The sequence below is a fragment of the Pterocles gutturalis genome, unplaced genomic scaffold (assembly GCF_000699245.1).
Source record: "Pterocles gutturalis isolate BGI_N339 unplaced genomic scaffold, ASM69924v1 scaffold36532, whole genome shotgun sequence".
NCBI classification, from domain to species: domain Eukaryota; kingdom Metazoa; phylum Chordata; class Aves; order Pterocliformes; family Pteroclidae; genus Pterocles; species Pterocles gutturalis.
This window is the reverse complement of record NW_010109059.1, coordinates 12,936-28,441: the sequence shown is the minus strand read 5'-3', so window position 1 is coordinate 28,441 and position 15,506 is coordinate 12,936. Positions and strand designations below refer to the sequence as shown.

General features: G+C 38.8%; 1 protein-coding gene across 1 annotated transcript in view; it reads right to left on the bottom strand.

Moving 5' to 3' along the window:
• LOC104461319 (proton myo-inositol cotransporter-like) overlaps positions 1-9,571 on the bottom strand; it is a 42,953-nt gene extending 33,382 nt beyond the window's left edge. The window contains exons 1-3 of the mRNA XM_010072861.1: positions 9,420-9,571; positions 7,902-8,065; positions 3,109-3,229 (exon numbers count right to left, since the gene is read on the bottom strand). Coding sequence (XP_010071163.1) covers positions 3,109-3,229; positions 7,902-8,065; positions 9,420-9,571 — 437 coding nt within the window. The remainder of the gene's footprint in view (positions 1-3,108; positions 3,230-7,901; positions 8,066-9,419) is intronic.
• Positions 9,572-15,506: the final 5,935 nt, after the last annotated feature.

Here is a 15,506-nt window from a genome sequence, read left to right as displayed (position 1 = left end):
AACCTGTGCAGAGGATCTGAGGGAACAACAAACAAACAGACTGTTTGTAGTAGCTCTGAGGCTTCCATAATGGACACCCACGCTTACTCTAACCCAAGGGATTTGCAAACTAAAAAGCATTTTTACCCTGCACAGTATCAGTGAAACTTCTGCAAGTACAATACATTTCACCGATGTTTTTATAGCTTATAAATACATTTTGACAAAGACAAATGCACGGTATATTTAGGAAACACCCCCACATTCAGACAGCCAATCTGCAAGGAGGTTTAGGCTCTAAGCGTACCTCACCTCGAGCAGCACTGCACCACCATTAGGTGAGGGAGGCTACAAGCTGCATTTGTGCAGGGAGATGGCAGTACATGATGGTCTTCTGAAGTCCTGCTGTCTTTCACTTTTCCAAAACTTTCTGAGACCTCTTCAAAGGCCCACAAGATACAATGTAAGCAATATGAGATACCAACAGTCACATCAAAGCAAGCCAAGACATTGATTAAACAGCACAAGACCACTTTGCCATCCCCACCTCTTCCTCCTTCCAGGACCATGCACGTTATGAAAAAGTTTTGCAAGTGTAGAGATTTGCCACAGCTGCCACTGATCTAAAAATGGACTGCATGGGGTGTACAGAAGACTAATTTTCATCTTCTAACACAGGTGGAACGGTGAAGAAACCATCTACTTTCTCCTGACAAAAATAATTTTAGAAATTTCATTCAGCCTATTGACCACGTGCACAGGAAGCAGGGATCCTCATATCTTGAACAGCCACTTCTCCGAGTTGAATATAATTTATGGCTACCTGTCATCCCCTCCAGAAATAATTTAGATAAAGCAATAAATTAATGTATATTCTCCACATCAGAAAGAGCTTGTCAGAAAGGCACACCAAAACTAAACTCCTCTGGGGACACTGCTGGAGACAAAATGCCTTTTTTTTTTTCTCTTACCTTGATCCACGCTGAAAGCAAGGAATATTTTTTGCACTTACTGCTGTCTTGGCTGAAGACACCTGGAATTTTGAAGCTTCCTGGTACTGACTCAGTGGCTGATACCAGCTCCCAAATTGGACATTAATATTCACAATGCTGAAGGAATACTCTTCCTCCAGCTCTAGCAGGGTCAGGGTTTGGTGATGCTTTGAAGCATGAAAATTGATATCCCAAATATAGTTTTAGATACACAAGTGTCAAAGTTGCTATTAACTGTATCAATGCCTAATTTTTTTTAATCCTTTTAAATAGTGGGTGCTGTAGCCTAATTCTGTGATTTGTGGATAACTGCATCCATTTATTATTTTCAACTCCTGTGGCTTTGTGTCTCTTTACCAAGGCACACTATGAGATTAAAATAGAAGCACTTAAAGCTTTCTCATACATTACTCATTATTTCACACCCCCCTTACACATTCACTTTTATCTTTAAACTAAGAGAGCTTCTTCTATTTCAAAATACTCCCAAATGAAAATATTTTATCTTTTTTTTCTCTTTCCTAGCCCCTTTGAGTTTCTAACATACCGGCTTTTGCTCACTTCATGTCAGAAACAGAAATTATGACAGATTAAAGTATTCCAACAATTCATGAAACAACATGCCTTTACTAGAACTACTTGCTTCAATTTTTCATGCTTTTGCCTAGAAGTGCATACTGAGCAAGCCGCAGCAAGTCTAAATTTCCTTCTTGTCTAGCTGTGGTTAACTGGAAAATGAAAACTGTGTGGAATAATTTTTCATCACTTCTTAAGGTGGACTAGGCATATTTCTTCTATGCAGATTTTATACTGTTTCAGGTTATATAATCATCTAGCTTTTTAAGATAACAAATAATGAATTCTGCAAATGGTGCATATGTGCTTCCCAGTCATCCTTTCTAAATAGTTAACTTAAGTCCTAGCCAAATGCTTTTGTCATCCTCCTATTAATATTATCCTATCCTGAGAGGAGAGCATTTGAAAGCTCTTTCCCCTTTGCATCTTTTAACCAGATTACTTGCCATGTGAAAAAGCTGTACAGGCATATCTGAAAAATTGCAAAATACAGTTGACTCTGCAGTAGAAAACAAGTGGAAATAGAGCTTTTGCATGTAGGGATCCTCATATCTGGTAGTATCTAATGTTGCAGTTACTAGCATCTATTTACAATCTTTTGTGTGCCTATGGCAGGGGTTTGGAACGAGATGATCTTTAAGGTCCCTTCCAATTCAAACCAATCTATGATTCTATGATTTTAAAGACCTTCTTTCCCCTTCCCAGGGGTCTATAAAGATTCAGATCCTCAGAATCTTTCACCTAAGACATTCTGCTGGCATATGAAAAGCCATGAACCATATTTCTAGACAATATTGCTATGAAACTAGAAGCATACCTCAATTTCTTTATATTTATCTCTATTGCAAACACACGTAAACCAGATTTTTAACATAAGTAAGAATTTCTTCAGCCACCTAATAGTCTTCTCTCAATAGGGATTTTTCTAGACTGACAGCTAAATGAACGTAAGAGCACTCACACATGAATAAAACCCACAGAATATAGAAAATGACACATTTCTAATACCCAAGAAGTAATGTTATTTGAAACTATGTATGATTGCATATGAAAGTGCATCTTCTACCCACTACAGAAAAACAAAGGTCAAAAAAATCACGTTTCAATTGTTACTTGCTCTGTAATTATCTGAAGATTATTTTTCCACACAGGAAGACAAAAGGCAAGGAACACATCTTCTTGAAGAGTTTACAGCTGTTACACATGACAAATCTACAAGAAGACCAATAACAGCAAGCATATTTACAAATTACTTTTGAAGTATTCCTAACTTTGTGTCCACTATAAACTGCAGGAGGTGTGACATAACGGGGGAGATCTCAAGCGTGTAGTCTGCTACTTAACCACTTCATTTAGTCCAAGACTCCAAAGGGTTATTCAGAGCATTTAAGCAAAGAGTCTAATTTTCTCTTTTGAGGGAAGTTATCATTTTAACTTTGGGTATCTAGCTTAGTTCCTTGTACTAAACTTTGTTAATACTTGTGTATTACACTAGGTTGTAAAACTCAATTAATTGGAAAAAATCTTCAAGAAGATTGGATGAAAGATCATGAAATCTCACCTGTATTTTGTGCAGGTAGAGTTTTGATGTGAAGGATCTGGTGGATTAAGTGTGATTCTTGGCGAGACCTGAGCTGATAGCAAAAATCCCGAAGCTAGGATAATGAGTGCTACAGCAGTACCTAAAAATACAGATAAAGAACAATGTAATACTTCTCTCCAGAGCACATGAAATAATTCTCTATTGAACCGAACTATGCTTGGGAAAGCAAGGCACCCCATTACTATGCAAACAGCATTCACTACGAAGTTGTAATGAGAACCTAAGAAAAATACCCTTTGCTACGCTGACATCTTGAATTAGGCAAGATGTCAAAGTCAAGTGCATCAGGTTTAATGTCCAGAGATTAAATTAATAGGTTAAGACTTTATTTTTAATATGTGGAGTGGAAGACCGCGTGAATGAATGAATATATTCTTTTTGGTGTTGAAAATAATGCTGTAAAGGTAAAATTTAACAGTGTTTTGAAATCATCACACTTCTTCCTACTCCCAGACCCAGACTTGCAGGCTTTCCTGTAAAACAGATCACAGCATCAGCTTTTTCAAGGACTCTACTTCCCTTGTGAAACGAGAGAAATTAATAAAAACACCACTAAAAAGCCCAACCGCCATTTCTGATCTTGTTTCAGAGAGCACACACCTGCTAGAAAAACGACCCCTTCCATCTGTTTCCTCCTCTCCCCCCCAACAAATTCCATGTACACAAGCTGGGCAAAATGACAAGAGAGAAGACGGCAAAAAAAGCTTCATACGTTGTGCAAAAGGCCATTACTAGGACATAACCCATAGTTTCCCTACCTTATTTATCACACACACACAATACGCTCTATCATTTTAATGAAAATTGATATACTTCACTACTCATGATACTACTGCAACTGTCCCAAACCCAGACTTATAAAACATTTACACCTTGTTACTTGACAAGGCATCTCATTTTTTGTTACATAAATACATTTAGAAGCATGCAATGATAGAGCTTAATGCTTGAGAGCAAATGAAGCCCTTTATTCAATTCCAAGTACTCCACATCATCCCTTTGCTCTGTATGTTAGAAGCATGTAATTTTCTCAGAAATGTATCTGTGCAAATCTTTAGAAATGCCACTACATTAAAAACCTTAACACATCGCTCTGTTAATCTTTCAGAAATTACACATTATCTGGTTTTTATTTTGGGGTTCAGTGTTTTTTTGGTGGGTGGAGGGCAGAGAGGATGTTTTGGCAGTTTCAGGCATGGGTTTAACGGTGTTTTTAAGGAGAAAAGCAAGAGTTTCCTAGCAGGCAAACCCATCAACTATATGAAAACCTTTTTCTGAGCTATAAATAATATCTTAAGTACTAAGACCTGTGTAATAAAATTATTCATGAATGTGGCTGTGCAGCAGCCATGGCTAATAGGCATGAATATGCATGAACTGGAGATGACTGGACCACACATTTACCTGAACCAAGGCAACCAAGACCTTAAACTCAATCACAAACTAGATGTGGAGAAAGCATATACCCACCATAAAATGTGATTTCAGTTTATTCTATACTTGGCTTTGTACTGCTATGGCTAGTAGATACACTAATAATCCAAGTTTTCTGGGCAGGCTGGGTATTGCCCGAGATTTACTGTACCTTCAAAATGCCATAAACCAGACAGTAAATATCTTTAGACAGGGCCTATAATCTCATGTATATTCATTTTAAATATGCTTTGTCTATCTTTTAAGTTAACCAAATACACTACCATTCACCTCCAAAACCTCTGCAAATGTCTTATTCCTTTGTAAAAGCAGTGATTATGAAAACTTTGGGAATTAAGTTTATTACACATTTTCATTCTGTGGGAAGTTTGTCTATGATGAACAAAAACATACAGTTACAGTATATCACTAGTTAACACGAAAAAAAAATATCCTGAAGTTATTTTATATTCATTACAAAAAGAAATAAACATTGTGCAATGCCCAAGTACCACCATGCTTTCAAATTTACAGTTTCTGGAACAGAAAAAGGAAAACACAAACAAAATGGATACTGCATTTGTCAAAATTCCTGCATGTGTCCCAATTTACAGCTTTGAAGAAAGAAATTAACCGGAAAAAAAGAGCAAAAGAAAGATAAAGAAATTATTGCAAGACATAAGATGAATGGGAAACTAAGAGGAATCAGTAACTGTAATAAAGAAAATCAAGGTGCAATTTCTTCTTTTTTTTTCTTTTTTGTCAGAAGCAGTTTACTGTGATGTCCTTAATGCTTCTGGATCTATCTGGAAGACTCAACATTCCAACAGTTGATAATATTTTGAAAATTATAAAGACACATTAAATTAAATGCAAAATAGCTCTTTCCCAAATGTTTTCAGAAAGCATGAAAAGCTGCATGAGTTTACAAAACTGAATTACGGTAGGTTGGCTTTTAGTCAAAATATTAATGTTACCATCTCTCTACTGATTATTCTTGTAGGTTATCATCTAATAAATGTCAAATCAACTAACCTTTACCAAAAAAGCCCCCACACCCTTGCAGCAGCAGGCAAAGGTAGTAGTTTTGTCTTCATTTTATGTAACGGGAGATTGGGGCATACCTGGCTTCTCCAAAGACCAGAGAAGCAGCCAGTAATAACTCAGTGTGAAAGTCAGTGTCCTTAGAAACACAAACCAAAGTAGAGCACTAAAATATAAGTTTACCCCATGAGAAAGCTCATAATGAAAAATAAAAAACCACCAGCAGATTTAGTAATTGTCATTTTATTAAACAGCCCTCTTGCTAAGGAAAACAGACCACATCCACCACCACCTAAATCTAAGTGTCAAATATTGCATAAAAAAATTCTAACTAGTACAAAGAGATGACATATGATGAGATGACATTACTGTCATTATTTGTATTTTCCTTAAGGAGGGACCGTATGACAAAGAACACAGGAAGCAATGCAGCATGGATCAAGTGATGCTGCAGACTGACCACAGAAGGACCAAGAATATTTTTACCAAACAATTACTTTGCATCCAAACATCATAAACAAATAACTCCTAACTGTATTATTCTCCTTCATTAATTCTGTCTTATTTCTATATTCTCTGTTCTATGACTAATGCTTTGTAAGGGACATTTACATCCACATTTCAAATGTATGACCTTTGAATACATTGACCAGAGCCAAAAAGCAAAGAGTTCTGTGACTGTATGAAAAGCCCACGTGGGAATCACACCCATACAGGTGGGTCCACATAAGCAATAAGCTCCTGAGGGGCTGGCCGGACGTATGAGGTATAGGGGCCAAAGACATAAATACTCGATTCCAATAGAGCATAAAGGAGAGGCAGCAGCCAAGAACCAGAAGTAACAGTGCAGTGCCAGTGCAGATCCACTTTGTGGAAAGACAAGAAAACTGACAAGTACCACAGGGGAAATAAGGTACTGAGCATAGGGAATGGTACAGAAGTGGGTCTTTCCCCTCCAAAAGACTTGGCACCGGCTGGAGACACAGAAAAACTTATAGGGGAGATGTATTTTAACTGATCTGGAGGTAAACTGTGGTAAAAGTAGCAATTTGAGATTTTTGTTCATTTTTTTTAAGACATAAGGAATATGCTTTCCCAACCTCCTCTGTCATGACCACATTTCTGAACTTGGATCATGAGAAATTCTTCAGGATTCTTGACTCCGAATCAAAAGGGTAACACACAAAATACACATTTACAATAACTTGGAATACCAAATTGCCTCCAAACTGTATGTTTTAATTTGCAGATCTGGGTATCTGTATGAAACCAGACGTGACACGGTGCTGTCACTGTTCTGCATTCAGATACGGTGAATGTAGATTAACTCCCACCCCTCGGGAACCACAGATGGCCAGTGACTTGGCAGGTGGTCCCTCACTCTGCTGTGCTGCATTAACTAGAAGTTTGGATCCCTGAGAGTGACAACAGAACAAAATATGGAGACATGAAATTTTCCCAGCTAAACACTTGTGAACGCTATTTCAAGAGGAGCAGGAACTGTTTCCCTCTTCCAAACCCTGTGCTTGGAAACATCTGAACCTTTCAGACATTCAGCCAGAGGCAGCTGTCACAGATCGCTTCAGACAGAACGATCACATAACGCAGGAGCAAGCAGGGACTTACCGGGTAAAGGGCAGGATGCGGCTGAGCGTAGGCAAGGCTGCTCGCTCTGCCTTTTCCTGCTTCCAAGAGATGGCTACATGAGGAGTTACGGTGTTTGAATATTTGGACAAAATGTACAAATCCAGAATTCTTTTAGTATCTCATACAGGAGAAGATTTTAAATCACATTAGTGTAGGTATGGTATTTACTGCATTGTATTAGGGATAACTATGCAAAGAACTGCATTAGTTTTTAAGAAGTGCTGAAGTGTCTATGTGATATGCTTTCTCCAGTAGTTCTTGATAAGATATTCTGAATTCACACTAATGAACCAGAAACTACATATCACACATATGCATATGAGGTTTAAAAACTAATCAGCTGTGAAGTTCCAAACATTTGATTACTTATACTGGAAAAAACAAAGCATACAAAGCTAAATGAAAACATTGTCAAACACAGCTTGAGGAGAAACTGCACTTGAAAAAGTAACATGCTAAACCTCTACTTTTTAATTAGCCTTTAGCTGTGGACTATAGTACCCATCTTGAAAAGCTGTATGATTTCAGGGAGAAGACAAAGTCAACACTGTCATTTTAAAGAGGAGTACTACAGTAAAATTAGCCCTTGAAATTTAATTTTCATTTTATTAATAATTATGAGGAATACACAATAATTAAACACTCACCTGTTAAACTACCAAGTGTAAGTTTCCGTCTACCCATTCTTTCAACGAGCCAGACTCCAATGAGAGTAAAAATGAAGTTTATAAATGCTGTCAGTGCAGCCAGCCAGATTGCTAGCCTGTCGTCTTCAACTCCTGACATCTGCAAAATGGTAGCACTGTAGTACCTGTGAGCAGAGGGAGACAAAAACACGAACACTGCTGATTTCAATTTGACTTGTGTTATAGTTTCTGATTTTAAATCGAAATCGTTCATAAAAATATCAAGTGTGACCTCTTGCATGGTGCTGCCGCAGACTGACACCCAGTTACCCTGGGAAATCAGGCAAAACCAAGGTGTAACTTGTGCTTGACTAAAGTTTTGAACTGGAAGACATCAGGAGGCAAACTGCCATTCCCTTGGCTGTTTACATCTTGAATGGTCAATCATATTCTGCTAGAAATGGGGTTTACATTTTTTAATTTAAATAAATCCGTCTTTCAAATCCAGTTGTTGCTTTGTGCTCTCTTCTGCCAAAACATGCAGGATTTTAGCACTCTGTGTACTGCCCAGGGAAAGACAGCTCAAAAACCAAATACGTTTTCACTCCCGCTAAAGGTCATACAGAACTAATCCATGGCATCCAATACATCGCAAGCGACACTTGCAGCCTCTTGGGTTTAAGCTTTTGCAATTTTATTTCACTGCCACTGAAGCGACTGAAACCTTCTCTATCCCATTACTTTTGTCTTCACCAGAATCTGATCGCTTTGAAATGCCTTAGCACCACATGGCAGGGTTTCACCGAAGTTTCCACTTCTCTCCAAAATGAATCAACTGTTCCACACAAACAGTAACTCATAAATAAATCAACTGAGCAAAATTAAAAGGGAAAAAAGAGGAAGCCTTCTACCACTTTTCACAGAAATCAAATGAACACAATACTGTGCCTATGTTCTCAGGGAGAGTTAAATAAACCTTCAAGAAAACACATGAATAGTTTTGTTGATGCTGCAGAAGCACTTTTCATCTTGTTCTATTAATCTTGTGCTGACTGAAATACTGAATATCCAAGCCCTCAAATACCTAGCAGCCTATAGGCTTTCACACATCAAAAATGTCAAAACTCACTTCTTTTTTTTTTGTGGTCAAAACGCAGATTGCTTTAAATGTCCCTTTGTCATCTTAATGACAAGTTGTGTGATACTCAGAAATTTTAGTGGTCCACATTTTTCTATTTTAAGCAAAAAACACCCTTTATTTCAAATCAATAATCCATGACAGACAACATGCTCAACTACTTGCAAAAGTGCTTGAGCCACTTAAGACCCTACAGCCATGAACGACTGCACCTATGGCTGCATGTTAGCGCCTCGCCCGTTGGCTAAGACAAGGCATTAAATTCCCCCAGCTCTCTTCCTCAGCTCCTCTTCCCCAACAGTACAGCCAGTTGAGGCTGTGTCTACACAACCAACTCATGGTGCAGCAGGAGAGGACCTCTGGAGCAAAGCTGTGGCACTGAGGACCTAGCATCTCCATACAGGTGGATTTTGAGCCTGTCTCCATGGTCTGCCCACCCGTTAGTAACTGCAACGCCTCGTCCAGGCTCATTTTGTCTGAAAGGGCCACACGCTCTGAGATCCAAGCAAGGGTGAGAATCCTGGAGAGACGAAGATTCATGAAGGACAGACATTGTCTGAACTAAAATGCTAATGTTAACATGTCCTCACTTCTGAAGGTTCTCTAAATTAAATTGCTGATTGCCCGTCAAAACTTACATTGTACTGCACTGTTCTAGTCACCCAAATGATCCAACCAGTCTCTGATCTCCCGATACACCTTTTTTTGTCTTCTTAAGGGTAGGAATATAACAATAAATGTCAAGTCTTGGCCCACTAACACCTACTATGAAACTCCTATTTACTTCCACCAGACAAGGCTTCAGGAAGCCACGTTCAACTCAACACTTCTTAATCTTCTCAAAATCCAATCCTACACCAAAAATCAGAAATTGCCAGTTGTCAGAAGCAATGTGTAGCATACTGACTCTACATGGTTAAAAAAGCAAAGAATAAAGAATCACGTAAAGACACGTAGATGTCTACTGCCTGATACATACAAACGGGCACCTTCTGCCCCCAACATTCCTTCTGGTTGCTTACTGCACTCACTGGCTATATATTCTCAGCTATAAAGCTTACTGTTTATCCATAAATAAACAACATATTTCATTTCTATGGAAAACAAGCAAGAGAAATTTAGATTTTGCAAATTCAAATGTCAAGCTACCATTGCCTGGGTGCTGGGCAATGACATTCATGTTTATTATGGGATAGCAGTCTAATTTAAAAAATTTAAAACACTTGCGATTATGATAACTACTAAATATATTTGCTTATGTTTGCCTATTTTAATACGCCCATTTTTTACACCAACCTGTGCAGCCCTAAGTGCTTATTAATGTAAGAGGATGACAGGATGACAGGTCTTTTTAATTTCTTCCTGACAAGCAAAAAAACTATGTGGCAGAAAAGGTCAAGTTGTTATATTACACAACCACAGTGAATACTGCAGCTCCTCCAAGAAATGCAATTTTAGCGACAAAGTTATGCAGTCCCAGCTTATTTTCTAAAATGTAAGGAAAATGACAAAAGTACATGTGTATCTTTGGCATTTTTAAGCAAGTACTGTATCTTAGAAAGCAAATAAATACAGGGAATTACAAAGCCACACAAAGTAACTGAGTCAGATTATGTATAGAAAGATTTTAATATTGATCATTTCTGAGGATGTCAAAATTATGAAGTTGTTCTATCAAGAGTTGCTGTACATTTAAAAAAAAGACCCTGAAACATTTCATCATTCAAGAATCCTCAGACTAATCTTTTGACTATATAATGAAGATGTACAGTATTTTTATTGAAAATTAAGCGCCCCCAAACACCTTCCTCCCTCTTCTTTAAAGAGTCAGTATTTTTTTAAAGCAACAACACCCAATGTTTAAAGAAAAGCAGAATTTCCCCTCTTCCAGCAGGTCTTACAGACAATTTCAAATGCACCTGGGTTCCCAGGTTAGCTCCTTCAGCAGCAGAGAAGTAGCCGACCATGCCAGGCTTTTTAGCTCTCAAGAAAAAAAAAAAAAAAGGAAAACAAAAAAGATCCTGCTGATAATCTGCCATCACAGCTTTGATTGCCACCATCTTTCCCACGGGGCAAAAGGGGCTGCTCCAGCCCATCTGTTATATTAAGTCCACTCCAACAAAGTTTCTGTCTAAGGATATCAGCCTTTTTGGACAGAATTTATAATTCTTGTAACACTCATTAATAAATCTGAGTAACTCAGAAGTACCTTTCAACATCTTGCAAACATTTACCTTTTTACTTTTAAGAAAACAAAAACAGAGCACTCCAGCACTGCTTTGCAAGGGTTTGTTAACATGTTCTAGCACAATATTTCAGAAATCACTGTTCAACTACTCAGTCCAAGAAAATCAGTCCCTAAAGATAATGAAATCCTCAATCTTTTCCTCTCAACTGAAATAACGCACAGTGAAATAGCAAGTAGCGCAACAGCCAATAAGGAAACAAATATTGAAGAAAATCCAAAATTGTGTCAATTTCGACAGATTTACATGCTCCTTTTCTGTATGTGTGGATGAACAAAGTTCCTCTCTTTCTGCTCTACAAGTTTATTATATGTTACAATTATTGGACTAAGACGGACAAAAGTATTCATAATAAAACATGCTCCACATTCACAAAAACGTGTTTCATTTATACCTTCAACCTGTTTCTCTGCTTCTTTAGGAATTACTAAAGCTTATTCCCATCAAGTGTGGTGATTTCCAGCATAGGAACTGCACTGGAGTGCCCAGGCTGGGCTAGGTGTGCAGCATTACCAGGGCACGGTGCCAAGGGTGCTGCAGCGTCCCCGGCCCCGTGCAGCAGGGCTGTCACACCGAGGGCAGCCCGGTCACAACCTTCTCCTGCCTGTAGCCCCAGCTAGAGTGACTCGTGCTGCCAAGCATAAGACAAAGCACATTTATTTTAAAAATGGCAATATATTACAGCCTATATACACATGGAATATAGAGTCTTGTCGCCCAGCTGACTTTTGAAGTGGTGAAAGGTTCAGGTGAGAAGCAGCAAGTCCACGTTTTCAGGTTCGGACACTTGCAGGCTGGCCACGGTGCCACTTATCAAGCCAGGCAGCTGCATTACTATGTACTAGTACTAGACTATGCCAGTGCCAACTAGGAACCGGGACCATTCGGACAGACACTATCTTGTAAAAAAATCTGAGGGACTAATGCTAATTCAAATTTCACATTGATTTGAACAAAATCATCCCACTCAACTTAAAAGTCTTCTGATTTGTTTTATGTCTCCCTCCTTTTGCAAACTACCTGTAAATACAGTCATAAAGCTCTTCAAGACAGCCTGCTCTTCTGACACACACTTTGAATATATACACTACAACAACGAGGAAAAGAGATGAAGCCATCCTTCACATTTCAGCTTTGGGTGATAAAAGATCAGGGTGGTTTTACATCTTGCTAACCTGAACAGCAACAGCTCAACAACTGGCATTGCCATGGTGCGGAACACAGAACCTCCACAGCAATACAACTTGGCAGGTGGCTGGCTTAGCTGGCCACATCCCACTTGCTGCAGGAGGGGTTGGGGAAAAACTCCATGCTCCTACATACAGGTCCTGAATCATTCCACCTACTCAAAGGCCTGATGTGAATTTGCACAATATATTTTTGCCGAGAATGGAAAATTAATTTGTACAACAGTACCATCATTATTAACTGTTTTTAATCCTGTACACATCTTCCTATTTAGTCTTTTGTTTACAGCTTGAACATAAAAGTCTTATCATATCTGGCATTTCTGAAGATTCAGAGGTGCTAAAGAAACAAGAAACCAATGGGAGTTTCCTGGCTTGTGCGTTACCCCTGCTGGAAAGAGGCCAGGCATATTAAGTAACTGCACTTTACTGAAAGATGGACTATAAAATCTAGAGAACACCTTCTAGAGCAGAGCAGGTGTGTAGACAGAGCAAGCTTTCATCTGCCCATCCCACCCATTTACAGCTATGTCATGAAGGGGGTTTAATCAAGGAAGTTTAAGTTGACACTTTCATCACTAAGGGCCTGCAGAATTCCCACGGCTTCACCAACGTGTTGAACTGTGTCAACTCATCCGTGTAGATGAGCTCACAGAAACAGCAGGAGAAAGTATGAGCAGCATATGGGAAATTAGATGCCAAAGTACTGGAAATGAAAACAAGATAGGAAGAAGTTGATATATCTGGAAGGAGCCAAAGACAGCAGATGCTCCAGGTGTGGAGGCTCTCCAACAGCAGGGATGTTCTGGCCCTGCTAAGCATATGAACCATATGAAGCCTGGGGAAGGGAAACAGACACATTGTCAAGGTGCTGTAGAAACAGCCAAGTAATCCCTTGGTTAGACTTGTTTGAAATAATGATTGCAGAGCAATATGGCAGCATTTGATGATATAATTGGAGTGGTGGATAATGTGGTTCAACTTCCCAGATTCATGTTCTGCACACTGCAGCAATAAGGGAGATGTGTCAGTTTCATGGACACCAGTTTGGAGATCTGGGCATTTACTGAAATTGATGCTTCCTTGTCTAAATCTCTAATAATGTCTGCCTAATCTCTTACCTTGCTTTTTAAGCCCCCTTCTTGAACAGGTATATTGCACCTCTAGAGGTCCCTTCCAACCTCAACCAGTCTGTGATTCTGTGAAACACAAATTTGATCGCCTCCTTTCTGAACTCCTATGATATAAAATCAGTGATAGTAATATCAACAGTAGCAAGGATATTATGAAATATCTGAGCACAGATCTACTTTTTCAACAGGAATTGCCTTTGCCAGACAAAACTTTGTTGATGCTGAATCTCCATTAGCTATGGAAAATGAAAATGGAAAGTCACAACAAGGAAAAATTCTAATCTTATCTTTGTCATTAGACATACAATAAAGTTGATCACAAAAGCTGTAAAAATCCGTTTCATCACTACGATTTGGCACTAGTCCCAGGACCATAACATTAGTCAGTTTACAGCCTTTAGATCCCTTAGAAAATTAAAACCTTAAAACATCAACCACTAAGTGGAAAAAGGGAGTACCGAACAACTTCAGCCACCCTCTGAAAGCACATGTAGTGACAGATGGGGCAAACCTGTCCAGCCAAACTATTCTGTCAGGTCTTGTACAATCCCCTCACAACCTCTGCTCTTCTCTGATCCAACTTGATTGTAAACTTTTTAGTCATCTTTGCACTTACTGAACTTTTGAGAACTTTGCAGACAGCTTCTGGCTTGAAATCGCATGACTTGATTGCTTTCCCTTTTAGCGTGCAGACCACATTCCTTCAATTCCTGTTTTGAAAAGGTACCTCACGACCTCTACTTGTGCCCTACTGCAGACTGGCAGCAGCACCCAGAACAGCACGACTAGCTTGTCTCAAGGCTCTGCTCTGCACAGGACTGCTTCAGCACCATCCCTCCTGCAGGACACTCTGCTGTCCTCTAAAACAGTAACAGGTGTTATGTTTCAAAATATTAGTAAAGCTGGTTTCACCTTATGCATTTAAAAATCATAGAGAATAGCAACAACATTATTTACACAAGAAAATATTGTATATTTAAATACATATTACTCCATCTGCAATTATACATACACACCTACACACACACATGAACTTTGTGGCTAATACCATTCTAACGGTTAAATGCAATGCATCTTGTTCTACTTCACAAGATGAATCACTTCAGCAGGGCAGCAGGGGACATTTTGTCATATCTGCTGTTGTCTTCCAAAAGATACTTAACAATACATTTAATCAATTATAAGATGTTGCTGTTTGTGCATGTCAGCGGCATTTCTTGAGGCACAGATGGGACACGCCTGTATGAAGACGTACAAATAAAAAGTCTTTTAATCATCTGTCCATCAGACATCAACAAGACCCTTACAGCTCATTAACTCCAAAGGCAACCAGATTTCAGCTATAAACAAAACTGGACTACTGGATACATGTACCTTTGTCTTCAGGTTAAGAAGGCAAAAACATCTAAGGACTAGATCCTGAAATCTTACTGAAGTAGACTGCTGCTTTACGGGACTCCAGTTTAAGACCAACAGTTGAATATTCTTTCCCATCCTTTCACTTTTGAAGTCCTGAAGAGCTCTCTGAGGAAAAGGTTGCTGTATCGTCCCAAAGACTATACTGGATTTTTCAAAAAGAGTGCCTGGGAGGTGATCCAGGGGAGTGCCACTGTACGCTCACCTGCTGTAATTATACCTTCAAATTCCCCATTTAGCAGTAACAATGTATTGGGTTGTAAATGCTTTCTGCATACAGTGAAATGACATAGTGAATGTCATTTACTACTATCAGTATATCTTGATATTAAAACCCCTCAGCATTTAGTACTGTTTGACAGATAATTCTTTACGCCCAATATGTTCTCTGATTCACCATGTTATCCACATGCAAGGCACATGAAAAGGTTCTAAGGATTACCATTTAATTATGTTAAGAAAACATTGGATTTTTTTTTAGCATCCAAAGAGACTAAACTCTATAG